This window comes from Heloderma suspectum, chromosome 16, assembly GCF_057233095.1.
Source record: "Heloderma suspectum isolate Gila_16-S chromosome 16, 16-S_ref, whole genome shotgun sequence".
Taxonomy (NCBI): domain Eukaryota; kingdom Metazoa; phylum Chordata; class Lepidosauria; order Squamata; family Helodermatidae; genus Heloderma; species Heloderma suspectum.
In genome coordinates, this window is record NC_139473.1 from 1,684,219 (window position 1) to 1,710,538 (window position 26,320).

General features: G+C 56.7%; 1 protein-coding gene across 9 annotated transcripts in view; it reads right to left on the minus strand.

Annotated features, from left to right (window-relative positions):
• Positions 1 to 25,531, minus strand: part of ALDOC (aldolase, fructose-bisphosphate C) — a 49,709-nt gene extending 24,178 nt beyond the window's left edge. For 2 of the 9 annotated variants that reach the window (XM_084823270.1, XM_084823272.1), the window contains exons 1-22: positions 25,418 to 25,531; positions 23,263 to 24,149; positions 21,864 to 22,056; positions 20,017 to 20,136; positions 19,475 to 19,567; positions 19,140 to 19,253; positions 14,763 to 14,882; positions 13,784 to 13,876; positions 13,593 to 13,694; positions 12,182 to 12,275; positions 10,884 to 11,019; positions 10,394 to 10,475; positions 10,021 to 10,154; positions 9,431 to 9,596; positions 9,231 to 9,342; positions 8,335 to 8,412; positions 7,699 to 7,822; positions 7,083 to 7,194; positions 5,818 to 5,898; positions 4,159 to 4,299; positions 3,251 to 3,325; positions 3,020 to 3,100 (exon numbers count right to left, since the gene is read on the minus strand). In XM_084823270.1, the coding sequence (XP_084679396.1) occupies positions 3,020 to 3,100; positions 3,251 to 3,325; positions 4,159 to 4,299; positions 5,818 to 5,898; positions 7,083 to 7,194; positions 7,699 to 7,822; positions 8,335 to 8,412; positions 9,231 to 9,342; positions 9,431 to 9,596; positions 10,021 to 10,154; positions 10,394 to 10,475; positions 10,884 to 11,019; positions 12,182 to 12,275; positions 13,593 to 13,694; positions 13,784 to 13,876; positions 14,763 to 14,882; positions 19,140 to 19,253; positions 19,475 to 19,567; positions 20,017 to 20,136; positions 21,864 to 22,056; positions 23,263 to 24,149; positions 25,418 to 25,444 (3,165 nt within the window). In that variant the 5' untranslated portion in view covers positions 25,445 to 25,531. Of the gene's footprint in view, positions 1 to 987; positions 1,298 to 1,724; positions 2,221 to 2,679; positions 3,101 to 3,250; positions 3,326 to 4,158; positions 4,300 to 5,817; positions 5,899 to 7,082; positions 7,195 to 7,698; positions 7,823 to 8,334; positions 8,413 to 9,230; positions 9,343 to 9,430; positions 9,597 to 10,020; positions 10,155 to 10,393; positions 10,476 to 10,883; positions 11,020 to 12,181; positions 12,276 to 13,592; positions 13,695 to 13,783; positions 13,877 to 14,762; positions 14,883 to 19,139; positions 19,254 to 19,474; positions 19,568 to 20,016; positions 20,137 to 21,863; positions 22,057 to 23,262; positions 24,150 to 25,417 lie in introns of those variants that run through there. The other 7 variants (XM_084823273.1, XM_084823275.1, XM_084823274.1 and 4 more) reach the window with 7 other exon arrangements.
• Positions 25,532 to 26,320: the final 789 nt, after the last annotated feature.

Genomic DNA, 26,320 nt, shown 5'->3' on the forward strand with positions numbered 1-26,320 from the left:
CAGGAAACTAGGCCACACCAGGGCGGGGAAAGAGGATCAAGCCACTACCTTGAGAGAAAGCTGGGTCATCCGGAACAGAGGACACCGAAGGGCAATGGAGGGGAAAGAGCCAGCAGCTTCTTGGAGACAGATCAGGCTGGGAAGTGGGACGGAACAGGCCCGAGGCGGTGCCCGCTCTGCGGGGAGAGAGAATGGCACAGAACTGGGAGAGGGAAGAGAGGCCAGGCTGAAGCGGGGGGGGGGGGGATTGCTTAGGAACGAGGAGCCTGGAGTGGGGCGACGGGAAGGGGAGGGGAGCAGGCGCCTGAGTCACTGGCTGCCGCCAACTGTCAGGCTGCTGCAGCTCTTGTTTTTCCTGTCTCTGAAGAAGGGAAGCAAAGGAGGCACCGCTGGGGCAGCGGATGTGCCAAGGAAGGAGGACAGTTCCTCTGGGATCAGGGCCTGCCTGTCTGGGGGCACAGAGCTGGTCCTCCAGGCCAGTCCACTGAAAATGCGGGCCGGGCATCACATGGACTGCAAAAGGAGCCCATCCTGCCACATTTCGTTCATCCCAGCCCCTGTATGGAGCCTATCACAAATCACGAAAATGAGGACGGGGTCACTTCTAACACTGGGGCCCAGTTCTGAATAGGGCAGGGGCTGGTGAGGCTCCTTAAGAGTCCAGGGCTCAAGGCTCTGCTGGCTGGCTGGGGGAAGGATAGCTGTCTCCGTACGCCACCTTTCTCTGAGCTGGGGCCCTCTCTGGATGTGTTGGACTACAACTCCCAGCCTCCCCAGCCAGCTGGCTGGGGGAGGCTGGGAACTGTAGTCCAACACATCTGGAGAGGGTACTCGGTTGGAGGGAGCTGCTCTAAAGTTTCAGACTTTGGATGCTTCTTTGGGAACAGACAACAACTGAGCCTTGCTCAATTCCTGGCATAACCCCAGACCCTGCCAGCCAGACTAGACAAATAAGGGAGACAAAGTAGAGAAATGATCCGACAGCTTCCCAGGGAGATACATACATATGTTCGTATCTATATATGGTTTTCGCAGGTTGCCCCCAAGTCGAGGGTGTCGCCATCAACCGTCCAAAGGCAGCAGGCAGCGTACCCTTGGCGCAAAACGCCGCGCGCGGAAGGAGACGCTGATTCTTGCAAAAACAACGAAGATTTACTTAGAGGCACAGACGATCTGGAGGAGGCCAGGGAGTGGCCCCTCTTCACCTGACGCCCCCCGCTCCGCTTCACGCAAGGAGCTGGGCGAGGCGGTGCACCTCGGGGACGCCGGCCACCTCTGCAGGCAACGTGGACAGCACCTGGAAGGCGGGGGGGGGGGGAGCAAAGGGGGGGGCGTCATCCCGAGCCAGACTCCTCGTCTATCGGCCCCAATATTGTCTGCAGCGGTCCAGCTGAGGTTGGATCCAGGGGCCGCTGCCCAATGACACCGGAGCTGCAGAAGCTGCTTTGTGCCGAGTCAGACCCTGGGCCCATCTAGCCCTGAGCTGTTGACACTGACCGGCAGTGGCGGCTCTCCAGGGTTTCGGGAAGGAGTTTTTCCAGCCCCACCTGGAGATGCTGCCAGGGATCAAACCGGGGACCTGCTGCCTGCAATGCGGGGGCTCTGCCGCTGAGCTGCGGCCTCTCCTGATCAGAGAGCAGCAGGTGCCGAAGGAAACTCCATTTTATTCCTGGAGTCGCGATGGTGCTATGATTTGAGTTTAAAATGCGGAACTGCACAGGGCTCCAAGTATTTTCATTTTTTTAATTAGGGTTGGCAAACAGTGTGGTTCTAATGTGTCAGGAACGTAGAAGCACGGAATGGCGGTGGGTGGGGGAAGAGAAACTGCTGCGACGTGCTTCGCAACATGAGGCGCAATCCTATGCATGTTTAGACAGGGAAAAAGGCCTGCAACTCCCAGCATGCCCCAGCCAGCCATGCCAGGAGTTGGAGGCCAGTTTTCTGTCTAGACGTGCATAGGATTCCGACCGTAAGTAAAAGCATAGTAAAAACTCGCTGTTTGAAATAAAACAAAGGTGCAGAATTGAATCGAATGCTTTGCCTTTTCAGCTCCACCAGCCCTGCTGAAAGATTGCTTGCTTCCCTCCCCGTCCCATTCTTCTTTCGTGTCGTGTCCTTTTAGATTGCAAAAAACCCTGCGGGCAAAGGACCGTCTCATCGGTATTGATTATATGTCATCCACTCTGGGAGCCTTCTTGGCTGAGGAGCGGGAGAAAAATGCTTTAAATAAATCATAAAATAAATGCTGTTATTGGCATGAAGTCAGTGCAGAGTACAGATAGTGTAAACCCGGCGGAACTCAGCAAAGACAGGGGAGTCGGGGGATGCCTAGAATAGCACTCAGGTTGCCTGAAAAAGTCCCTTGGGTCAGGGGACCGACCAGCCCCGAGCCTAGAAGGGACAATGCTGGTTCCACCCGTGCTGCCCCACCCCAGGAAGGACCAGCAGGATTTTATGAGCTAGCAGTTTTTCATCCCGATGCTCTAATTCTCTGCTGCATTGGATTGTTATTGTTCTTTTGATACACACTTTCATTCAGTTTCAAATTAACATTTTCCAAGGGAAAAAAAAGTTCTGCAGCAGCCCCATCATACCAACATCTCCTCTTCCTCATATCAACAAAACCCAGCATTGGAACGTGTTCCAGAACGGCCCAAACAGCTTCCGTTGCTGCTCAAACGGCAACACGCCACCCCGCCTTGGCCACCTCTGACAGTCCAAAGCATGGTGTGCCACGCTCGCCTTTCTAAAGGGTTCTGAACTGTTTTGTAAGCGAAGCTGGGAATGCTTTGCACTGAAGAGCGTTTTTGTGAAATACAAATGTCTGAAATGAAGTCCAGGATGGGATACCTAGTTGGGTAGGGGTCCTGGACCCCACTCCCCGCACACACACAGACACAAACCCTCCCATCGCACCCTCGATGGGTCCTGAGGATTTTTCAGAAAACGGACGTGCTCCCAGGGGAGCCAGCAGGGAGTCGAGGGATCCCAGCGAGGCCGCCGCCATGGACTGACTCACCTCCCTCATCTCTGCCTCCGCCTTCTTGTGCTTCCTCAGCACCTGCTGGGTGTGATGCAGCCGGTCCTCCAAGCACCTCACCTGCAGCCGGGACCAAAAGGCACAGAGGAGGGGAGCAGTGTCAGGATGGCCCCACAGGGGGAACACCAGTCCGCCTGGAGCAGCCCCAAAATCTACACCGAGGGACCGGTTCCCCTGGCCCAGAAACTTCCCCCCAACGCACACCCTCACCTGGCCCAGGTAGTTGGTCAAGAGTTCCACGTGTTCGTTGTCCTTCTGCAGGAGGAGTTCCCTCAGTTTCCCCACCTGAAGAGAAACACAAGGGACAGACTGCAGCTCTCAAACATCAGATCCCAGGGACAGCGACGAAGACCAAAAAGCAGCCGGAAGGAGAGGAGCGCTGCCGCAGGGGGAGCGACAGGGGAGCAAAGTCCCGTCCCCCCCCCCGGCTACTTCTCCCATTTCAAGGACCGCCTCACTTCTTGGGCAAGCGGGGCAGGGCTCTCTCCTGCATCACCCCCGAACTCTGGAACATGCGCACCCCCTTTGGGATTTGTGGACACCTCCCTTCCACCCCCGCCCCCCTGGTCAAGAGAGGTCTTTGCTAACTTGGCTTTTTAAGGTGGGCTTTTTCCTGCCCCCATGTTTTACTCTGTCTTTATTTATGTTTCTTATCTTCTGAAATCTTAGTAAACCACCTTGGATGGTTTCAGAAAGTTGGCTTAGAGATACAAATCAATCAATAAAACCACCCAAAAAAATGTTATTTGCATTTGGCAAGCAGTATATAAAATCTATTAAATAAATAAATAACAGAATAATGATGAAATAATATATTTTTAAACAATTAACAAGAACGCAGAATTTAAACACACACACAATTCTTTTAAGTCTAAAAGCTTGCTGGGAAGTGTAAACCCAGAAGAGACTGTCCACCTGCTTGTCAGAGATGGGAGAGCTAAACAGAAATTGTCTTGCTGGACCAGATCCATCCCCAGCATCCCCTGGTGGCCAGATGGCTTTTGGAGGCAAAACCTGAGCACAGAAGTGAAGGGGGCAGGACCAGGGGAGACGGCAGCGCGGCTGGTGGGCTGAGCACCCCTAAAGCCCAAGTCCCTCCCAGGCCACCCCCCCCGCACCTCCTGCCGCAGACAAATTTTCTCTTGGACCCAATCCGTGCCCGCCGGCTTCGTGCCCCTCAGCTCTTCCCACAGTGCTGCCGCCTCCGTCTTGGACTTCTGGAGAGCGTGCTTCACCTGGGCCATCTCCTCCTGCAGGCTCTGAGAAAGGAAAGCAAAGGTTGGAGGTGGCGGCCCGACCCTCTCGCAGAAAAATGAGGAGGGAGCTGCTTACACGCACCCACAGCCGCGATGGGCAGGGGAGGCCCAGAGGGGCAGGGGGCCAACGCAGTGTAGGGCTCGGTAGGCAGAACACAGATCTCCAGATGTTTTGGACTTCAGCTCCTGGCATGCCTGACCATTGCCCAGGCTGGTAGGGGCTTCTGGGAGTTGAAGTCCCAAACATCTGGAAACATCCCAACCGTCTGTTGCCTACAACACAACAGTGCCAGTGTGGCCTAGCAGTGACAATGTTAGCCTGGGACTCAGGAGACCTGAGTCCGAGTCCCCACTCGGCCAGGAAGCTGTCAGGAGCGCTCTAGCTGCCTCTTGCAGTCCCCACCAATAGCCAACTCAGGACACAGACGACGAGGAATTATTTCTGAGACTTCATTCCTTTATGACTCTTTCAGAATACTAATCGCTAACGACAAAGCAAGGAACAGCACTGGGGAAAGATAGCAGAGTAGCCTACGCTCCAGGTTACGAGTTGGTCCCCGTTTGAAGGAGAATCACGGGAAGACCCTGAACTTATGGGCTAGGGAGAGGTCCTCCCTCTTTCCCTTGGGTCCTCGGGACACGACCGTTGTTTGCGCGCCAAGCGAGTGCTGCGCCTCCTTTCCGTGCCCTCCATCTGTCGTCGCTGCTCCCTGTACCGAGTGTCCAGCAAGCCCCCCTCCGGCGCTCTCTCGCTGCCAGGGCCACTCTCTCTCCCTGGAATGCTGGCAGGAGGAATCTCTGCCAGGTGCTGAGCCTGTGAGGGATGAGCTGGCTCCTCTCCCACGGATTGCTGTTCCTCCTCGGAATCAGAACTGCTCTGGAGCTCTCTGGGCTCAGTTTCCACCCTGACAGAAGCTCCCTGGGTGACTTTCGGCCAGTCCCTGACTCTCAGCCTGACCTACCTCATAGGATTGTTGCGAGGATAAAATGGGAAGGACAACTACGTGAAGCCTTCCGTTTTTAAAAAGCCACAGTTGTGGTGTTTACAGCCTTCCCTGGCTGTGGGTTTTGCTTTGGCTGCATTCTGTAGCTGTGCTTCTATTATTATTATTTTAGACTTTTTATGCTACATTTTATTATGTTTTGTGGTTTTTAGGGTGGAATCTGATGCATGTTTAGATGGGGAAAAGTCCTACAACTCTCAGCATTCCTGGGTCCAACTTGGCATGTTGAGAGCTAAAATGAAGAGCTAAAGCCTGCAGTCTGATGTAAGTTCAGACAGAGAAAAGTCCTACATCTCCCAGCATGGCTGGCTGGGGAATGCTGGGAGATGTAGGACTTTTCTCTGTCTGAACTTACATCAGACTGCAGGCTTTAGCTCTTCATTTTGTGAACCACCCAGGACGCTTTGGCTGCCAGGCCAGCACAGGAGAGTCATAAAATAAAAACAAACATTCGCTGTGCACACGCAAGGAGTTCCAGAAAAAGGCGTGGGGACTCAACCGGCCCGCCCAAACGTACCGTGACTTCCCCGCTCTGGTCGGTCAGCAGCCGAAGTTTCTCATCCTGCTGCCACAGCACCTCCTGCAGCTCCTTCTCATTCTGGGAGAACAGAAGAGAGAAGGGAGGCGTCCATGGCGGCTCCGCCGGGGGCGCGCACCCCGAAGGGCTACCCTGACGCAGTTCGGGCCTCATGGACAAGACACACACGGACTCTTCCAAAGTCTCGTCAGGTTTCTAGCCCCTTGGGCACTGGGGAAGAGCGGCGCAGGCAGGTGACCGCAGCCCCCACCTCCTTCTCCTCAAACGCTGCCGATGCTGTGGGGGAACCTCCAGCCATTCTGTCCGGTGGAGAGGCTGCAGCGCGCAGTCAAAAGCGGCATGACCGTGGCGCACTGGGCCTGTGAGAAGGGCGTCGAACCTCTCTTGGCCTGAGGCCACATTTCATTTTGGGGAAGCTCTTGGGAGCTGCATTCCAGTGGTGGGTGGGAGAAAAGGGCTGGGGGCCAAAGAACCAGCATCTGTTTAGCTTCAGGAGAGGCATTTCAACCTTTTAGAATGGGAAAGCCCCATGCGAAAGCCAGGAAAGCACCCGCTGGCAGTTGGGGGCGGGGCCAAGGAAAGACTGAGATCCCAGGCAGGCCAGACGCGGCCCACAGACCCGAGGTTCCACACCCCAGCCTTCACGGAAAGAACGAGGACTTGCGCAGACCTACATCTCCTGCCCCAAGTTGGTGTTAACTTGCTCTAACGCCTGCACTAGGTTTTTATTTAAACCAGCCATGTACTCAGAACCATGCGGACTAGAATCTTACTTCACGTGTAAGGGAAGGGCCACAGCTCAGTGGCGGGGCCCCTGCTTTGCCTGCAGAAGGCCCCTGGTTCGGTCCCTGGCCTGTCCAGGCAGGGCTGGGGAAAACCCTTCTCTGGCTGAGCCCTGCAGTGCCCTTGCCAGGCAGTGTGAAGCAACCTGGGCGCTCCAGGAGTGGTCCCAAACAATCCCCATCATCCCAGGCCACGCTGGTGTGCGCTATAGTCCAAGTTATCTGGAGGGCGGCGGGTTGCCCACTGCAGGCGCCTTCAGCTTGGCGGACAGGCGGGCCTGAGCTCTGTCCCTGGGCAGGGCCTGAAGGACGACCTGGAAGCAGGTACGAGGAGGCGCGAGGAGGCCGGGGGGGGGAGGGGGCTGCCGGCGCTCCAGAAGCAGCTCCCCCAGAGACCCGTGCCCCAGACCCAGCCCGCGCTGCAGGCCTGGCCCGGCCCAGCTCCTGCGCTGTGGCGCTCACCTGGATCCGCACGTGGAGCGCTTTGTTCAGCTTGGTGAGGCTGGCTTGGCTGGCCTCCGCCTCCGCCTGCAGCCGCCCTTCCGCACCCTCCAGCTGCTGCTCCAGCTGCAAACTGCAGGAAGAAAGCTTAGCCATGGACCCCTGCGAGGCCGCAGGTCCCGCCCCACCGCTGGGCTGGCGCAGGCAGCGGGAGCTGTGGGCCAACGTGCCCTGCCCCCGCACTGCCTCAGTGCCCTACAGGTGGCGCGGTTTCGGGGGGGGGGGGCCTGTGCGGTTTGAAACGGTGCTCTGCGTGCTGAGGTGGCTGCAGGTCGCCTGGCGCCTCTTCCGAGAAAGGCATCTGACAACGTCGCGGCAGGGATGCGAACGCTAACGGCAGGCCGCCCTACAGCAAAGGTGCTGTGTGTGTCTTCTGGCTGGCGGGCAAGTGGCAGCACTCCCCCGGGGATCTGAGCGCCTCCGGAAGGCCGAGCAATCCGGGCCCCCTCAAATGGGGGGGGGCAGCCGGGGCGACCTTCGACTTGCTCGCCCAGCCCTGCTCCCTGTGGCAGGGCAAAGAGGCCCTCGTCCCGTGCCGGCAGCCCCGCGCCCGCCAGCCCCGCGCGACTCCCCTCACATTTCTGCCTGCAGGCTCTCGACTTCCTCTTGCGCAGCCCTCTGGCACTGGGTGCTCAGGAGACGGAGCTGGTCGGCAGCGTCCCGCAGGGCCTGGACGCCAGCAGCAAGGCTCTCCTGGACCTCTGTGGAGGCGACCCCATGCGTGTCAGCAGGCGCACGCAAGCCCCTCCTCCCCCCAGAGCAGCAAACAACATGCCCAAAGCCAGTGCAGCCTCTGGCAGTTGCAGGGCCAGTGTTCTTGCCACAAGCCAAGTGACAACAAAGTGATTGAGCTGCTGAAGAACTCTGCGGCGCTGACCTAAATGCAGTTTCGATTCAAGACCTAAAGCAGGGAGCGGGAGCGCATAGTTCCGTTTCCGGAGAGCAAGTGGGCGCATGTGGAGGTTTGAATGTGTGATGTGGGCTCCCTCACAAAATGGCCCATCACAAAACACCCGTTTCTCAGAAGGCAAACTGACAGGACTCGAAGGGACGTGCCCAGGAACGTGAGCACAAGGCAGATGTGGGCGGTCAGAGCTCCAGAACCGCTGTTTTGAACTGTTTTATGCAGTGGGAGAGCTGCTGTCCCCTCCCCCAAACCCCTGGTGCCTCCAGAACAAAGGCGGCACAGGTTCGAATCCTCAGCTCATGATACCTGATGGTGTGGGTGGAACCGCCGGGGCGGCCTTAGCAAAGGCGGTGGTATCGCTCCAGAGTCCAGGGGTCTCAGCGCCTGAAAGGGAGAATGAGGCCGGAGGGTCAGAAAAAAGCAAAACCAAAGATGGCACCCAGGAAAACCAGAATTCGGCCCTAGGGGGGAGGAAGATAGAGGCTTCGTTCGGGTATTCCCCCACTGGACGGCCTCAGAGGAAGCGCGTGTCTCAGCTCTTCCACGCTGGGCCCTCCACACCTCTCGTCAGGATGCCCCGCGCAGGAACAACGCCAGCTTTTAAGGTGCCGTCCATCCATAGAGCGCATTGCGGGGTGACATGTTATGTATTTATTCAATTTATAACCCGCCTATATACAAAATACTCTAGGTGGTGTACAAAGTTAAAAACAATTTAACAAGCAACCCAACGATAAAAACAATGCAGAATAAAAACAGTATATAACAGTCAACGAAGGGGAATGAGATATTAGAATGGAGGCTAAAAGATGGGTCCCTGTCCCACGGAGCTTACAATCTAAACGTCAACACTGGGGGTGGAGAAAGAACCAGAGGGGAAAGGCAGATGGGTTGGACTGCAGCTCCCATCATGCACAGCCAGCATATTTTAGCTTGGAACTCTTACTGCCAGGGGAGGCATTTCAACCTTTTAAAATGGGGAGCGGGCGGGAATCTGCACAAACGCCAGGAGGAAACCACCGGACAATAGGGGGAGAACTGGACTGGGAGCCCAGGAGTTCCAGATCCCCCCCAGCTCTGAGGTCCTGCACCCCAGGATGAAAGAAATGGAGCTGAAGGACGTAGGAAGTGGGTGCCCACGCCGCCAGCCCTGCCAGGGAGGACGAAAAACAGCACCAGCCCTGGGGGTGCCAGAGTCTGACCTTTCTCTTCAGTGGCTTGCAGGACACTGTCCACGAAGGAGGCGCCCAGGCGGTGCGGCGTGTGCCGTGCAGGAGTGTGGCGGCCGCTGCTCCTCCGGGCTGCCTCGGCTCCCTGAAAACAACGCGCAGTGAGGAGGGAGCCACGAGCAACTGGGGCGTAGGTGGGGTGCTCTGGGGGCAGAGAAGGCAGAAGGTCCTACCTCGCCACGCAGCACCGCCCGGAGGAAGCCCGCCGTCTCGAGGAGCTGCGCCTGCACTGACCCCAGCTCCCGCACAGCCTCGGAGGACGCCTCCGTGCAGGCGTGAGCGAGCTGGATCTCCACTTCGGAGCCAGCCAGGTCCTGGCCGAGCGCCTCTTGCTCCTGCCTGAATGGGGGAGGAACAGAACCCGTTGCTGCTGCGGCACAGGCCAAAGCAGAGACCCGGCCCGGCGCTCTTCCAGGAGAGGGCTGTACGGGAGCGGCGCGACAAACGGGGGCCCGCACCTCCACCCCGCAAGGTGGGGCGGGCTGCAAGACACCCTCGGTGGTGGAATTTCTTGGCCCCCGAGGCCATTAATAACTCTTTCGCCTGGACGTGTGGGAATCTAGGCCTGCACCAAGCGAGAGCAGGACTGCCTTCGCCAACTTTGGCCCGTCCAGATGTGTTGGACTACAGCTCCCAGAATCCCCCAGCCCTTTTCAGAGCTTCTTTTCCTCGCCTGTCATGCAGTGCCTGGCCGGCCAGGCATGGGCCGGGCCAGGCCATCCCGGGGCCAGGGAAGGGCCAGGTTTCCCACCAAGAGCCTTACTGGAGCTTCTCGTGGGCGTCCTTGAGATCCTCCAGCTGGGTGCTGCGCTGCCGCAGGGTCGAGAGGGCGGCCTTTAGCTCTTCCTCTGTCTCCGAGAGCTGGCGGCGGGCAATTTCATTCTCTTGCTCTAGAAACTTTGGGGAGAGGGGGAAAAGGAACGAAAAGGTTGCTCAGCAGAGGAAGCAGACTGAGACAGACAGAGACACACACACACACACACAGACAGCTATACACACCCCCTGATGGAGACACAGTTAGACACACACAGACAGAAAAACAGACCCCCCCACACACAGTGTTCTGGCTAGGGAGCCCCCCTGTCCGTCCCGCCCCCGTCCCCCACCTCCCGCCCCTTTACGCCCAGCCTCTGTACCTCTCGGCAGTCCAGGACTTCACGGAGGTCCCGCTGGGCGCTGCCACGCTCCTGCTCCGCCCGCTCCTTCTCCCGCAACAGCCTGCCAAAAACAGAGCCGGCTCCGGTTAGGAGGGCAGCTGTTTCTGAGAGGACCCTCCGTCAAAACTCCTGCGCCCATTTGCATGAGAAGGAAGAGACGAACCCTGCACAAGGGACCCAAACCCAACAACAGGCACCGTGGCCACATCTCAGAGCAGCCTCCCTTGACCTGGTGTTCTCCAGATGCGTTGGACTACACTCCCATCATCCCCGGCCAGCCATGGAGTTTCCAGTCCAACGCACGTGGAGGGCCCCGCGTCGGAGGCAGGCAGAGCATGCCTCCAAGTGAGCCCAGAGTGCATTGTGTCTGCCAGTACACGGCGGGACATGCTGTCTCGCGGTCAGACGCGGCGCGAGAGCTACGCAGACGCACGACGCTGCCCACCGCAGGCGGCACGGCAAAACTCACTGCGCCGTCTCCTCTTCAAGCCTGTTGATGAGGCCCTGGGCTTCTGCGAGCTGCTGGGAGAGGGCCCCGTTTTCCTGTCGCAGCTGCTCCCGCTCCCCGTCCACCACGGTGGCCTTCTGCAGGGCGGCTTCCGCCTCTGCAAGGGGCACAGCGACAGCCACCAATGAGCCCCCCACACTCACACCCGAATTCTGCACCATGGGGCAGGGGCACTGGGCATCCCTACAACGCAAGCCCATTTGCTTTTCCCTCCCTCCCCCTCCCTCCCGATCCCTTTCCCTTTTGTGTCGGGGCGGTCAGATTTGTAATCTTTGGAAGCTGCCTCAGGAGCCTTTGGGGCAAAGGGCAGGATTTTTTTAAAAAGCTAGAAACAAGCAGATGGGTGAAAAAATGCCACTCCCCTCTTCCCAGGAAAATAGTTCTTCGGCAGGAAAACTAGGGTCAGCCTTCCCCAGCCCAGCCTCCAATCGACTTTTTTTTTCTGGAGCGTCCCCAGGAAGCACATGGATTTAGGTGACCAGCTCCTAAAATTAGTAGGGTCACAGTTTTCAGTGCCTTTGCCCCCCGCCCCGCCCCCCAGATCTAGCTCACCTAAGCGAAGGTTTTGCTACTAACTTGTGATCTCCTGAAATACGTACAATTATTGCCCAAAAACAAATTTCTAAGTAAAGCTGGGAATTCATTTGAGCATAATATTCAAACCAAATTAAGGCTACAATCCTGGGCGTGCTTGAACACAGTGGGACTTACTTTGGAGCAAACATTTATTCATTATTTTTTTATTATTACACTTATATCCGGCTGTTTTTCCTCCTACCAGAACCCCAAGGCGACTTACACAACCTTCTTCCTCCTCCCCTCCATTTTATCCTCACAACAACCCTACGAGGCAGGTTAGGCAGAGATTTGGCAACTGGCCCAAAGTCACCCAGGGAGCTTCCATGGCTGAGTGGGGACTCGAATCCGGGTCTCCCGAGTCCCAGTCCAACACTGTAAACACTTCACCACATGGTTTAGGATGGCCCTGTAATGGCACTTCGATTTTTGTTCCCCTAATCCAGGGGTGGGCAACTTATGGCCCTCCAGATGTTTTGGCCTACAACTCCCATCATCCCAGGCTGGCTGGGGATGATGGGACTCGTAGACCCGCACATTTGGAGGGTGCCAAGTTAGAGAAAGCGGGATAAGCGTGCCTCCAGGTGTCCTCGACTCAGAACCTTGAGTTTTAGCAGTCAAGACAGCCGCGTCAGCCAGCCCCAACCGTTCACAACAGGCTGTGCCGACAGCAGGGTGCTCACCTCTGTCTAGCCGAGCGTTTGCCTCTGTGAGCTCGTTCACCCGGCCCAGTGCCGCCACCACCTCCACCGTTCTCTCCTCCAACTTCCGGCAGACCTGCACACAGGCAGGGAAAGAGGAAGGTGAGACTGGCGCGAGCAGCTAAAGCACATTGGGACGCTCTCTTCCTTTCCTCTTCCCTCCCCATCCCACTTTCCTTGTGTCATGCCTTTTTAGACTGTAAGGCTGCAGGCAAGAGCCGTCTTGTTTGTACTGATCGTGGGTAAGCTGCTCCAGCAGCCCTTTTGGCCAAGGTGCAAGGTTTAAAAGATGCTCTCAATAATAAACAATACATAACCATCGTTAATAATAATTAATTTGACCTATCAGGTTGAGGAATTTTAGTGGACCGATTCCTTGTTCTTATTAAGCTATTTTTATCTTCTGGATTTTATCTTCTGTAAGAAGATAAATCTTTTTTTCTCCCACCCCTCAGCCAAACAAGACTCCTGGAGCAGCTTATCTACAGTCAGTAAAAAAAAAAGGAAAAAAGACAGCTGCTGAAGAAGACAAAACACAGACGGAAAAAGGAACAGGGAGGGAAGAGGAAACAAGCAGCAAGCGTTTCCGCAGGGCCGCTCTCATGCCTTTAAGGAGGAAGCATCAAGACTGCACCTATTGTGTTTGCTCCTGAGCAGTCAACAGTTCAGCCGCCTAAGATTTTTCCCTGACCTCATTTTGTTTGAAATCAAGTTTCCAGCTCTGAAGCTGCGGTGGTATCATTTTATACTTGTGAGCAGCGCCTGGTGAAGTCTCAGAGGGGGAAAGAGAAACCAAGGAGGGTTTTTTTTTAAGCAGTCAGTCCACGTGACCCACATAAGCAAAGTTATGCAAAGCCTTCCCTCACCTGGGGCCTTCCAGATGTGCTGGATTACAACTCCCTGAATCTCCCCAGCCAGGGGATTCTGGGAGTTGCAGCCCAACACGTCTGAAGGGCCCCAGGTGAGGGAATGCTGCTATATACTAGTAGACTCCGTTTTCCGGGCGTGAATCCTTACATAGCCAAAACAGCACCACCCACACACAACAAAGAGATATTAGCAGGTTCAGGAACCCCAAGGTCTGCCAAAGTAGCCCCTCTCCCAAAACAAACTTTACCCCAAACACTGCCCATTAAGGCTCAGTAGGCAGAAAATGTTGTGTGACTGTTTTGGTGGGGACGGAACAGCATATCTGGAAAAGGGCATCGCTGGCTGGCCGGCACCTGGAACAGCAAAATTCTGCTGCATATCTCAGTTGCGTGTTTCTTAATTTATAGACGCGCCAGAGCCCCAGCCTGTTTGGAGCTGGAATTCAAATTCTCCCACCCCAGCCCATCTTGGGACGGGCGATTGGAGCCACGGCCCCTATGGGAACCCTCCTGCTCCAGCTTGCCTCGTGGTGCTGTGCGCACTCGTGCCTGGCGGCCTTCACCTCCTCCTCCATCCTCCGCGAGGTGGCCCGGCATCTGGCTACGGCGCCCTGGAACGCCTCATACTGTTGAGAGAGAAAGGCCAAGAACCAGCCTGGTCAGGGCAAAGGAGGCTTGTGGGAGGGAGGACTGAGCAGCCGCGGGCTGTACTTACGTCAAGCCCCATCTGGGCCCAGTCGTTCTGCAGGACGCTTGCAAGGCGGTCCCCTTCCGCGGTGTAGCTGGCGTACTCCCAAGAGAGCTCAGCCTGCAAGGGGGCGTGGGGGGAGAATAAGAGAAAGATGTTCATACCCTGGGGTCTCCAACGTGGGCACCAGTGTGCCCACAGGCACTTCCCTTGGGGACCTGTCCCACCTGATGGCGATTTTTAAGGTTTTATTTCTTAATCTTTTTAAGACTGGGAAGCTGGCCTGCAGCAAAGCCAAGTGTTGCCCTCGGTGCCATCTTTATCTGGGTCCGAAAGAGCAGTTTTGCGTTCCGGAGCTCAGAGCCCACCCCCGCCTTGGGCAAGTCACTTTCCTTTTAGTCGCACCACTTTGCTTTCTGGGAAGTGAGTTTTTGTGACCGGCCATGTCAGAGTGCCCACGACATATGTGCACGCTTCCAAGTTGCCCACCGACCCACAGAGGTTACAGACCTCTGAGCTTCTGGCTGATGGGGTCCTTCCAGAGACTCAAGTTCCAGCCCCACACCCCTTCTGCAAAAAATCTATGCAAATCTGGCAAGAGGCACTCAAGGGGGGGCAGCACGAACTCACTTCCATGCTTTCTATTTAATTCTACAAAAAAGCAAAAGCAGAGATTCTTCAGGACGCGGAGCGCCCAAGGACAGATCCCCTCTAGTTTCAAAGTTGCCACAGTCACAGGCAGGGGCCAGAAGTCAGAGACAGACCCATGCCCCGACTCGGTACACGGTAGCTTCCTAGGCCCCGAATTAAATCATCTTCTATTCAGAACCAGGAGGGCTGGAATCCTGGCTTACTCTTAAATCAAAGGGCCGTACAAGAGCCCTGCCTTGCAAGGCAAAGGTCCCAAGTTCAACTACCGGCATCTCTAGTTAAAAGGATCAGGCCCCACGTGAGGAGGAAAGACCCCTGGACCTGGTCAAACCTTAGATACCCCGATTTCCCTCACCTTGCATCCGTTTGCCTCCTGCAGCAGAGCATGGAGGCACAGCTGGGATTCCACACTCTGCTCCAGCTGCTTGATCCGGGCACCGGCATGGCTCCGCACCAATTCCAGGACCATGTCCGCCTGCAACGAGGGGAGCAGGCCAGCAAAAGGGCTTCATTTACTAAGGGTGCAACCCAATGCATGTTGAGGCGGGGGGCTCTCCCATGCCGGAGGCGATCAAGACGAGGCTGGACAGCCACCCGTCAGGGATGCTCTGACCTGGACTCCTGCACTGAGCAGCGGGTTGGACTCAAGGGTCTCGTAGGCCCCCTCCAACCCTACGACTCTATGATTCTGTGAGACTGAAAAAAAGTCCCACAACTCCCAGCATGCCCCAGCCAGCCCTGCTGGTTGGGGAACGCTGGGAGCGGCAGGACTGTTTTCCGTCTAAACACGCATTGGGTTGCACCCTTCATTCAATGCAGAGGATGCATGCCCCCCCCCCTCTCGTTCCGAGGCGTTCCCTGTGCTCAGGGCAGCCTGTAACAAACTCAGACAATGAGAAAGTGATTCCTACAGCTTCACAGTCCGCCACCATCAGTATATAAATAAAAGAGAGGTACAGAAGATAAACAGAGCTTAATAAGAGTAAGGAATCTCAGTCTGTTTCCCGCCTCCCAGCTGAGCAGAGCAGAGCAAGCTGCTCCAGGGACCACAGAAGCAGGCAAGCTCCCAGAGAGCGAGCGAACAGAGCGAGCAAACAGGGGGAGCAAACAGGAGTTGGCCAGGGGAGTTCGGCAGGGGAGGTCAAGGGGGAGGCCCCTAACATTTTTTTAAATTATTTTTATTTTTTATTTTAATTAACTTTTTCCCATTTATTTGTCTTGTAACACACACTTTCACACCAGTGGGACTCTGCTTTTAACCTCTACTGAGTAGAGGAGCAGGCACAGGCTAGTCTAGAACAATCACAAAGCTAGACACAAAAAGGGAAAAGAGGCAATGGAAGGACAGGATTCTCCAGTGGTGGTGACCTGCAAGGTGTGTGCAATGTTTGTTTTCTTGCCTGAGAACAACATGGCCTACACCTGCAACAAGTGCAAGCTGATCACGCTGCTGGAGGAAAAAGTAAGCGGACTGGAGCGGCGACTGTCGACCCACCGGGGAATAAGAGAACACGGAGAGTTCTTGGACAGAATGGGGGAACTACAGCAGCAAAGGGAAGACCAGAAGCTTGAAAAGCAACAGCAAGATGAGGCAGTGGGAAATGCTGAGGTGAAGAAAAATGGAGTAGAGGATACCCCTTGGAAAAGGGTGACAGGAGAAGAAGAACTAGACGCCACTCTGCACCAGTGGAAGCAGTGGAGCTGTGGAACCAATTCCAGGTACATGCAGATGAGACTGGAGGACAGCCTGCAGAGGAAGAATCACAGGGGAACCTACATGAGAGCGAGCAAGAGGCTGAAGGTCAGTCAAATAGAGGCGATGAAACCCAGCCCTTCAACAAGGAGAAGAGAAGAGTGGTAGTAGTGGGAGACTCCTTGCTGCGTGGGATCGAGACCCAAGTATGTTGCGAAGACCCATGGACTCGCCAGGTATGTTGTCTCCCGGGAGGACAGATTAGAGACGTGACTGAAAGGTTGCCTGCACTCATAAAGCCCACTGACAGGGATCCCTTTCTTCTCATCCATGTGGGAACAAACGATACCGCCAAGCGGAGCTACGAAGAGATCACGTCAGACTTTGAAGCTTTGGGAAGGAAACTCAAGAACTTTGGGGCCCAGATAGTTTTCTCATCCATCCTTCCAGTAGTTAGAAGAGGGGCAGAAAGGGAACGAAAAATACTCCGGGTGAATGACTGGCTACGAAGGTGGTGCCAACGAGAGAGATTTGGATTCTGGGACCACGGGCTGTACTTCCTGGAAGATGGGCTGTTGGCTAGGGATGTGTTGCACCTCACAAAGGATGGGAAGAATGTGTTTGGCCACAGCATGAAGAACTTCATCAGGAGGGCTTTAAACTGAATCCTACGGGGAAGGGAGATGTAATGTTGGGGGTAACAATGGACGTAGGCGCATGCACTGCAAAGGAGAGAACAGCTCTGATAGCGCCCAATAATAGTCTTCAGACACATGTAGGAAGAAAGCCAGACTATGAAGCGCATGGTCTTCGATGTCTATATACTAATGCCCAGAGTATGAGAAACAAACAGAACGAACTTGAACTCTTAATACAGGAGGGAAATTATGACCTCATAGGTATAACTGAGACTTGGTGGGATGACTCTCATGACTGGAATACAGCAATGGAAGGATATAACTTGTTCAAAAAGAAGAGGAGGAACAGAAAGGGAGGTGGGGTCGCACTGTATGTGAAAAACACATGTCTCTGCACAGAAATACAGGCGGAGGAGCTTGGTAGCCCCATCGAGAGCATCTGGGTTGAAATAAATGCAGCAAAGAATAAAAGGAACCTGGTGGTCGGAGTCTACTACCGGCCACCCAATCAAGGAGAAGACAAGGATGAAACTTTTGAAAAGCAAATAGCCAATGTTTTAAGGAAGCATGATGTAGTAGTAATGGGGGAAGCACCTTGACAACAATGCCGTGATTACTCGAAGCCAATATGGATTTGTCAAAAACAAGTCCTGCCAGACAAATCTGATCTCATTTTTTGATCAAGTCACCTCCCTTGTAGACCGTGGGAATGCTGTAAACATCATATACCTCGACTTCAGCAAAGCTTTCGACAAAGTGCCCCATGAGATCCTGATGAGCAAACTAGCTCGAAGTGGGCTAGATGAAACAACGATCCGGTGGATCCACAGCTGGCTACAGAATCGGACTCAAAGAGTGCTTATCAATGGGACCTTCTCAAACTGGGGAGAGGTCACGAGTGGGGTACCGCAGGGCTCGGTCCTGGGCCCAGTGCTCTTCAACATTTGTATTAATGACTTGGAGGAGGAGGTGCAGGGAATGCTGATCCAATTTGCAGATGACACAAAATTGGGAGGGATAGCTAATACTTTGGAAGACAGAAACAAAATTCAAAGTGATCCGGATAGACTGGAGTGCTGGGCAGAAAACAACAGAATGACATTGAATAGGGACAAATGCCAAGTTCTGCACCTAGGAAAAAGAAACCAAATGCACAGTTACAAGATGGGGGATACATGGCTCAACCACACTACAAGCGAGAAGGATCTTGGAATTGTTGTCGATCACAAGCTGAATATGAGCCAACAATGTGATGTGGCTGCAAAAAAGGCAAATGCTCTTTTGGGCTGCATTCATAGAAGCATCACTTTCAAATCCCGGGAAGTACTAGTTCCCCTCTACTCAGCACTGGTTAAGCCTCATCTGGAGTACTGTGTCCAGTTCTGGGCACCACACTTGAAGAAGGATGCAGACAAACTGGAGAGGGTTCAGAGGAGGGCAACAAAGATGATCAGGGGAATGGAAACAAAGCCCTATGAAGAGAGATTGAAAGAAATGGGCATGTTTAGCCTTGAGAAGAGAAGACTGAGGGGAGATATGATAGCACTCTTCAAGTATTTGAAAGGTTGTCACAGAGAAGAAGGCCAGGATCTCTTCTTGATCATCCCAGAGTGCAGGACACGGAATAATGGGCTCAAGTGACAGGAAGCCGGATTCCGGCTGAACATCAGGAAAAACTTCCTGACTGTAAGAGCAATACGACAATGGAACCAATTACCTGGGGAGGTGGTGGGCTCTCCCACACTGGAGGCCTTCAAGACGAGGCTGGACAGCCATCTGTCAGGGATGCTCTGACTTGGATTCTGCACTGAGCAGGGGGTTGGACTCGATGGCCTTGTAGGCCCCTTCCAACCCTACTATTCTATGAATCTATGAATCAGCATATGAAAATTCCTCAGCCTGATAGGTCAAATTTATTATTACCAAAAGCATTTTTTTAAATCTTGCAACAGAGCACCTTATGTAAGGTTGGTACAAACAGAGCAGTCCTACCCACAGCCTTACACTGTAAAAAAGGCATGACACAAAAGGAAAAAGGATGAGGGAAGAGGAAAACAGCAACAATGAACGGTCCTTTAGCAGGGCCGGTGGAATGGCCCAGTTTCTCCTGTCATCCCCCTCTGCTACAGCGTGCTGGCATCCTTGGGAGCAACCAGACAGATATTTGGGTGTAGATCTCTGGTACAGAGCAGGCTGGACTTCTCCAACCACCCAACACAGACATCTGTGCTGGAAGCCAGTGACGGCTGTGTTCGTGTCTGGCCGTTCGGATTCCAGAGTCTGCTACTGGATATGCACCACGGTGTATGCGGTTACTGGCGATTAGCCTTCACAATGAGGACGGGGGGCGGGTGGGGGGGGGAGAAACCAGGGGGGGAATGGGGGCCCTGCCCCCTCTCACCGCTTCCCTGGCCTTCTGGGCCTCTTCCAGCCCCATCTTCATCTTTTCTTGCTTTTGGCACCAACTCTGGAACTGGTTCCGGCACCGAGAAACCAGGTCGCACATCTGTTTTTGCTGCAAGAGAGGGATAAAAGGCAGGCTTCAGACCTTTTCAAACGGGGCCAGGGAAGGGCAAAGGGGATGATCCTTCACATGGGGATGATCCGTGCTGCTTCCCGCACCTCCTGTGTAATCCCGAGGTTAGCTAGGGATTGCCACCCCCACCCCCTGCACACACACTCCAAGCCCCTCTAGATTCTCAGCACGGTGCACAGGCTGGAGTAAAGTGGGGTCACCTGCTGGGCGAGGGACCTCCGGTCTTCCTGAAGCCTTTGGAAGGACGTGTCAACTGTCTCCTGGAGCAGCAAAGTCTCTGAAGACAACGCTCTCTGCAGAGGGAGAGGAGCAGCCTGATTCCATACAGAACCTTTGGAGCTCCCTGCACGTTAGCTGCGAACATAGCTGGCAGAGGGTTGAACGTTTTGTTCCAGAGAGAGGGACCAGCATATTTTATACCGGCATGGTTTAGCTTAAAGCTCCTCCTGCCAGTAACTAAGTCTTCCGAGAGGTATTTCAACATTTTAGGATGTGGGAAAATCTGCACAAGAGCCAGGACACCACCACCACATAATGACTGGCGGTCGGGGACGGGGGGTAAGGGAAGGGGGCGGGGCCATCTGGGAAAATCCTCCTGAAAACACCAGAGGGCTGGGTTAGGACCCTGGTTCAAAAGGTCACAGACTCCCTGCCAAATCAGAATGGATTGGTAGGGGGGACCCAGGCTCAGCCTGGCCTCCCGGGCTATTCCCTCCCACCCTCTGCTTAGCGTTGCACCCACCATTTCGCCGAAAGCACTTGCCAGCAGCCAGGCCAGGTTCTGCTCGCTCTCGTGGCTCCGCTGCCGGGCCTGGTACCGCTGCCTGAGCGCCACGTACAAGTCACGATACAGCCGCTCCTCCTGCGAAAACAGCCGACCCGACTCGCTCAAGATCACGTGGAAGCTGCAGCACCAAGAGCTGGGAGAGACCCGGGAGGCCGGCACTGCAGCGGGGTGGCTGTCCTGCTTGCAAGCAGAGGATGCTTTCCCCACATTGCGGTGAGTGTTCAGGGCTGCCAACCTCTCCCCTCCCCTCCGGGAAGCTGTTCCCGAAGCGGCACTGGGTGGGGCGTGGGGGCGCCCCCCGATCGCTGACCGGGGGGGGGGGGGCGCAACAGGTGGCATGCGAGTAACCCGCAACTTCTCACCTCCGAAAGCACCACCAGAATCCCTCTCCCCCACTTGCACTGCACCGGGGAAAGACGACTGGCTCCCCTTGCCTTCGAGGGTATCCGAAGCCACTCTCTCAATTGCCACCACCATCTCAGACCTATTTGCACATCCAGCAACCCACGCAAAAAAAGAGGAGGGCTGATGCCAGTCTTCACTCCTTAACGACCTGGCCACAGGGAAGGGCTGTAGCCCAGTGGTGGGCTTCCTGGTTGGCACGCCGGATGTCCCAGGCTCAGTCCCTGGCATTTCCAGTTAAAAGGATTCAGAGATTTGCCTGAGCCCCTGGAGAGCTCGAGGAGAAGGACAAATAATTTTCGCTTGGCAGACCCCCTCCACCTGGCGTACTCCAAGACATCTGAAGGACAACACTCATCATCCCAAGCCAGCAGGCCAGGGATGATAGGGGCTGACATCCCAAACAACAGGACAGACACAGCTTGGGGGAAGCTGCCCTAGTGGATGGAGCAATGGAAAAGGTGAGCCATACAACTGATACCCTAACTAGCCCAGGTGGGGGAGAGCGTGTGCCAAGCCACGCGAGACTGATCCGGTGTCCTGCCTGCTGTAATCCCCGCCTCCCCTGGCACAAGGCTGTTGCAAAGCACGTATGAGAAGGGAGAGGTTCCCATTAGACTGCTCTGCACATGGAGTCCAGGGTCCTAGGAAGCGGCCTGGCTAAGCTCAGAGATTGGGCAGCTTTGGAACCCGCTGCCTAGAGAGGCTTGGAGATAATGGATCAAGAAGGAAAGAAGCTGATCTATACCATGTCAGACATCTGGTCCATCTAGCCCAGTATGGTCAACAATGACTGGCAGCAGCGACTCTCCAGGGCTTCCGGCAGGATTCTTTCTGGCCCTCCCTGCAGATGCTGCCGGGGATCGAACCTGGGACCTCCTGCCTGCAAAGCAGGGTCTGTACCACTGAGCTACGGTCCCTCCCGCAACACCAAATATACTTTTGTCCAAGGGTAAGTTGAAGTTCAGTTGATCGAGATGCTATTCTCTGACAGTAAACTGTGCCCAAAGCGACGGACAAGAAACGTCACCTTGCGCCCCACAAGCCGGTCTTCCCAAAAAAGGACTCAGCTCCCAAATCAGGAGGAATCCCGGCTGGCTTTCATTTTAAAAAGTCAAGCGCCTGGTGCAGATGAAAAATGACAACAGAGGTTGGAAGTGTTCATGCAGCACGTGCCAAGATTTCAGGAGGGGGGGAATCACTTGGTTCCACCCCTCTTCGCTGTACCCCACGACTAGCCAGACCCAGAATTACGCAAACACACACCATGTATACAGACCGCAGAATCCAGCTGCTCTCAGCCTCTGCAGCCAGATTGCTAAGCACAGAATTCTGTTTTAAGGGCATCCACAAACCAGATGCAGGTTGCTGCCTTCCCCCAGCGAGTCCCCCCAGCGTACCTCTTTGGGCTCGGAGAGGGGCGTCTGTGTGGCTGCGTCTCTCTGATCTGCCGGCCCCACATGGGTGTTGGGCTGCCGGAGTTCCTGGCACGTCCGCAGCTGGTGAGAGAGGGCCTCGACGATGATGAGGGTGCTCTCCAGGCGCCCCTCCAGCTCGGCCCTCGACAGGCCGTTCAGCTGATTGCGGGAGCAGCTGTGGACGCAAGAACATGGCTTGGTGGCGGAGCTGCCGCTTTACGGACAAGGCTCTTCCCCGGTTTGGCCCCCAGCATCTCCCGTTTAAAGGAGGAGGATGGGGAGGAGCCTTGTCAATGCCAGTCAATACCGACCTAGATGGACCGGCAGTCTGAACAGATACAAAGCAGCTGTTTAAAGCAGCCCTCTATTCAGAACCATGAGGACTGGAGCCTTACTGTTTTTAAAAGGAAGGGACGTAGCTCCACGGCAAAGCCCCCTTGCTTTGCAGGCAGAAGGGTCCCGGTTCACCCCCCCGCATCTTAAAACACAATCAAGTTGTGGGATATAGGGAAGACCCCAGGAGAACCATGGCAGTCAAAAGAGGGAATACTGGGCTAGGCAGAGAGGCAATCCAACCTGCTAGACAGTGGCTGAGATCCAGAAGTCAAGGCCCAATGCGATGCGCCTTTAGACAGAAAAAAGCCCCATGACTCTCAGCGTTCCCCAGCCTGCAGAGCTGGGAGCTGTGGGACTTTTTGCTGTCTAAACATGCATCAGATCGCACCCTTAAGAATGAATCGCTCAAGGGACTTCTGGGCGGTCCCCCCCCCCCCAATCTAATGTCCAGTTCGTTTCGCGGCAGCCTGGTGGTAGAAAGCCCTAGAGTCTCTCGGCCACCGCCTACACGGTGGTCTTTTTCAGCGCCAGGCAAAGGAGCCCTTTTTACCCTCCCCAGCTTTGAAGTCCTCCATCTTTGGTTGCTTTTAAACGCGTTCTTGGATTTTCAGATCTTTACACCGCTGTTGGCTTTTGCTCTGGTTTTATGTGGCAGTTTTTAATTTTTGGAGAGTTTCATATCACATTTTTAGCGTGTGGCCCTGTCTCATGGCTTCCCGTCCAGAGAGCTTCGGCTACTGGACAAATAAAACAACAAGTCATGATTTGGGAGCCTCTCGCCTCTCCTGGAGCCCCAAAACCACCTCTATCTATGTAACACGTGTGTTGTTGCTGTTATCATCATTATCTTCGTTATTATTATTATTATTTATTGTTTTGGCTACTGCCCTGCGGCATCACCGTCGCCTTCTGGTGGGCTTAAGAGAGCTCCGCCTAGTAGCTAAATAGGGCGGGGACTGGAAAGGAGACGGGGAAACAGAGTGCCCAAGGTGTGGTTGGACTACAAATCCCATCACCCCCAGTACAACTTCACTGCAAAACTTACTGCCAGAGAAGAGAGTCTGTCTCTGCGGTGCTCTCCTTGGTCGAAGGCTTCAGCTCCAGGGAGGTGTTCACACCAGCCTCCAGGAGGCTGGGGGGGGATGTCGAGACAGCTGCAGACGCCATGCCGATGGGGGTGACGCTGGTGCCCTTCTCTTGCAGGACAAAAGCCACGTTTGCTCTGGACTCTGGAAGGCCCGAGGGGGATGTCCAGATCTCCGCAGACACCGTGGAAGGAGCAGGGAGGCTGGTGACCTTATCCTGTGACAAGGCGGGAGCCGTCTCCTCTGGGGATGCACTGAACCCGGACTCCAGCAGGCTGAGAGGGGACGTCCAGATGCCGTGACAACTGCAGCCGACATGGGCAACGCTGGTGAGCTGGCCCTGCTGCACGCCAGAGGGCTTCTCTTCCAGGGCTGTGTTCAAGCTGGCTTCCAGGAGGCTTGGAGGGGACGTGGGGATCTCTGCGGGCACCTCAGAACTCAGGCTGACACTAGAGTCCGTGGCCTGGCACGAGACGGAAGACCCCTTCTCCGGGGATGCGTTTGATCCGCCCTCCAGGACGCTCGCAGGGGACGTCCAGACCGCCACCGAGACCGGGGTGCTGGTGCACGTATCCTGTTGCAACAGGGCAGCTGCCTCTGCTGGGGATGTGCTCCTGTCGGCCTCCAGGAGGCTCGGAGGGGACGTCCAGGCTGCTGCAGAGGCCACAGAGGCAGGGGCCACGCTGGTGCCCTGATCCTGTCGCGAGGTGGGAGGGAGGCTTTGCCGGAGGGCAGCAAGCATGGGTGAGTCCGGCAGCGCTTGCTCCAGCCAGGCCAGCGGGGCTGTCCAAGTGATGGTGCCGAGCGTGAACGTCCCATTACACTCGGCCTCAGCAGAGCCCGCGTCCTGCGGGGAAACGGTTTGGAGCTTATATCCTTCTGGCACGAAGGCTCGCGGGGCGGGGGGTTAAACAGCAAACCAAACACTCTCCAGTGGGAGCTGCAGTCCAAGCGCCCCTTTCGCCTAATCCAGAGGCAGAAGGGGGGTTTAGAAGGATCGGTCCCCCCTCTCCTCCCACCCCTACGGCTAATGGCAGAGGCCTCGATCTGACTAGCCTGAAGTTACTTCACGTGCACGTTTCCTCGGCAGCAAACACCACTGAACTCACAGGGGTTTGCTTCTGAGCAAACATGTGCAGGATCACGCTGAAGGACACCAAGAACAGCCTCCCCGAGAAGCTTGTCCAAAGTTACTAGTCCTCAAGCGCCTTTACCGGCCTTAGCTGCTCACACATATTTGTTCGCTTAATTCATACCCCACCTTTCCACACAAAAGACGGTGCGCAGAATCAGACTGAAAACAGAGCCTTAATTAAAACTTATCCGAAAAGCAACTAAGTTAAAAACGCAACAGCAAAAGGAACAAACAGCGCCCGACCAACCAAAAGCCCTCGAGCGTCGGCCAGCCCACGTGCCGTGCCGAAGGCTGCCTGAACACAAACGCATTTTCCTGCTGGAAGCACGCCGGGGTGGGCAAGCTGCCCCCTCGGGGGAGCCCCAGGGCCTGGGGGCCGCCCGGAGAAGGAAGGCCTTGCCTCGGGCCCCGTCAGGCGCGCCTCGGGCGGCGCGGGCGCAAGCGAAGGGCCTCCGCGCGGGCCGGGCGGGCCACGGGGAGGCGGCCCCCCGAGCTGCGCAGCCCCCGCGGCACGCCCAGAGCCTCGGGGGCCCGCCCGCGGCACTGCGCGCCCTGCGCGCCGAGCGGAGGCCGCCCGCAGGCTCCCCCCAGGCGGCCCCTCGGGCCCAGGCGCGCGGAACAGGCCGGGCGGGGCCGGAGCGCGCGGGGCCCCTCCGGCGGCGGGCGACGAGGCAGCCGCTCCCGCTCCGCCGCGAGCCAGCGCGCTGCAGCTGCCGTCAGCCGCGAGAGGCGAGCCGGGCCGGGCCGGGCCGGGCCGAGCCGGCGGCAGGCGCGCCAGGAGGGGCTGGGAGCGGCCCCAAGAGGGGGGCCCGCCGGGGCGCCCCGCGAGGCGCTCCCGCCGCCTCCGCCCTCGCTGGCCGGCGGCCCCCGCAGCGGGCGGGGAAGGCCGCGCTGGCGTGACGCAGCACCGCCGCGCCCGGACAGCCCGGGGCCGGCAGCTCGCAGGCCGCCCCGCCGCGCCCCGCCGCGGCCTCACTCACCGGCCCGCGGCCGCCCGGCCCAGCCATGCCGCCCGGGGCGCGCGCGCCGCGGCGGGAGGTTTTGAACGCAACCGCCGCGTGACGCCAGCGCGGGGCGGGGCTCGCCTCTCGGCCCGCCCCTCCCTCCCCCCCCCGGGCGCGGGATTCCAGCGGGCCACGGGCAGCTGGAACAGCCCCGCAGGGCGCCGGCTTCGGGGAGGGGAGGCTGCCCCAGACGTCGCGCCCCCGCCGCAGGCCCCGCGGGGCGCGGTGGCCCAGCGTCCGGGCCGCGTCGTGTGTCCCGGCGGGAGCGCGGCAGGGCCTCCTCCGGCACGGCGCCCTCTCCCGCCTCGCCAACCCTGACCCGCGGGCCTGCCGCGGAAGCCTCCCCCGCCTGGAGCCGGCCCGGACGCGCCGGACTGCAGCTCCCCTCCCGCCTGGGGATGATGGGGCTTGCCGTCCGCACCCTCTGGGCCGCTTCCAGATCGGGGGAGGGTGCGCCGACTAGAGCAGGAGCGCCGACCCTCTTTCCGCCCCCGAGGGCGGGATGCTGCGCTGGGCAGGGGGCTGGACAAGGTGGGCGCGCAGGCCCCTCCCGCCCGGCTGCTCTGTGGTTCCATTGCGGAGCAGGGCAGCCAACGACGGAGGGGGCAGGGCTGAAATCACAAAAGCCCCAGCCCCTGGCAGATCCGGAGCGGCATTTCGGCCTTTGGAATGGGGGAAACTGCACGGAAGCCCTGAGGCCCCCAAATGAGCGAGGGGGTACGCGGCCATTTGGGGGGGCCTGGTTGGGGCCCCCAGAGGGCCAGCTTTGACCTCCAGGCCCGGGCTTCCCCTGGACTGGATGGGCCTCTGCCGGTCACAGCACTAGCCAGCCTGATGCTTTGGAGCCCCGAGGCCCAGCAGCAAGCTCTCCGCCAAGGC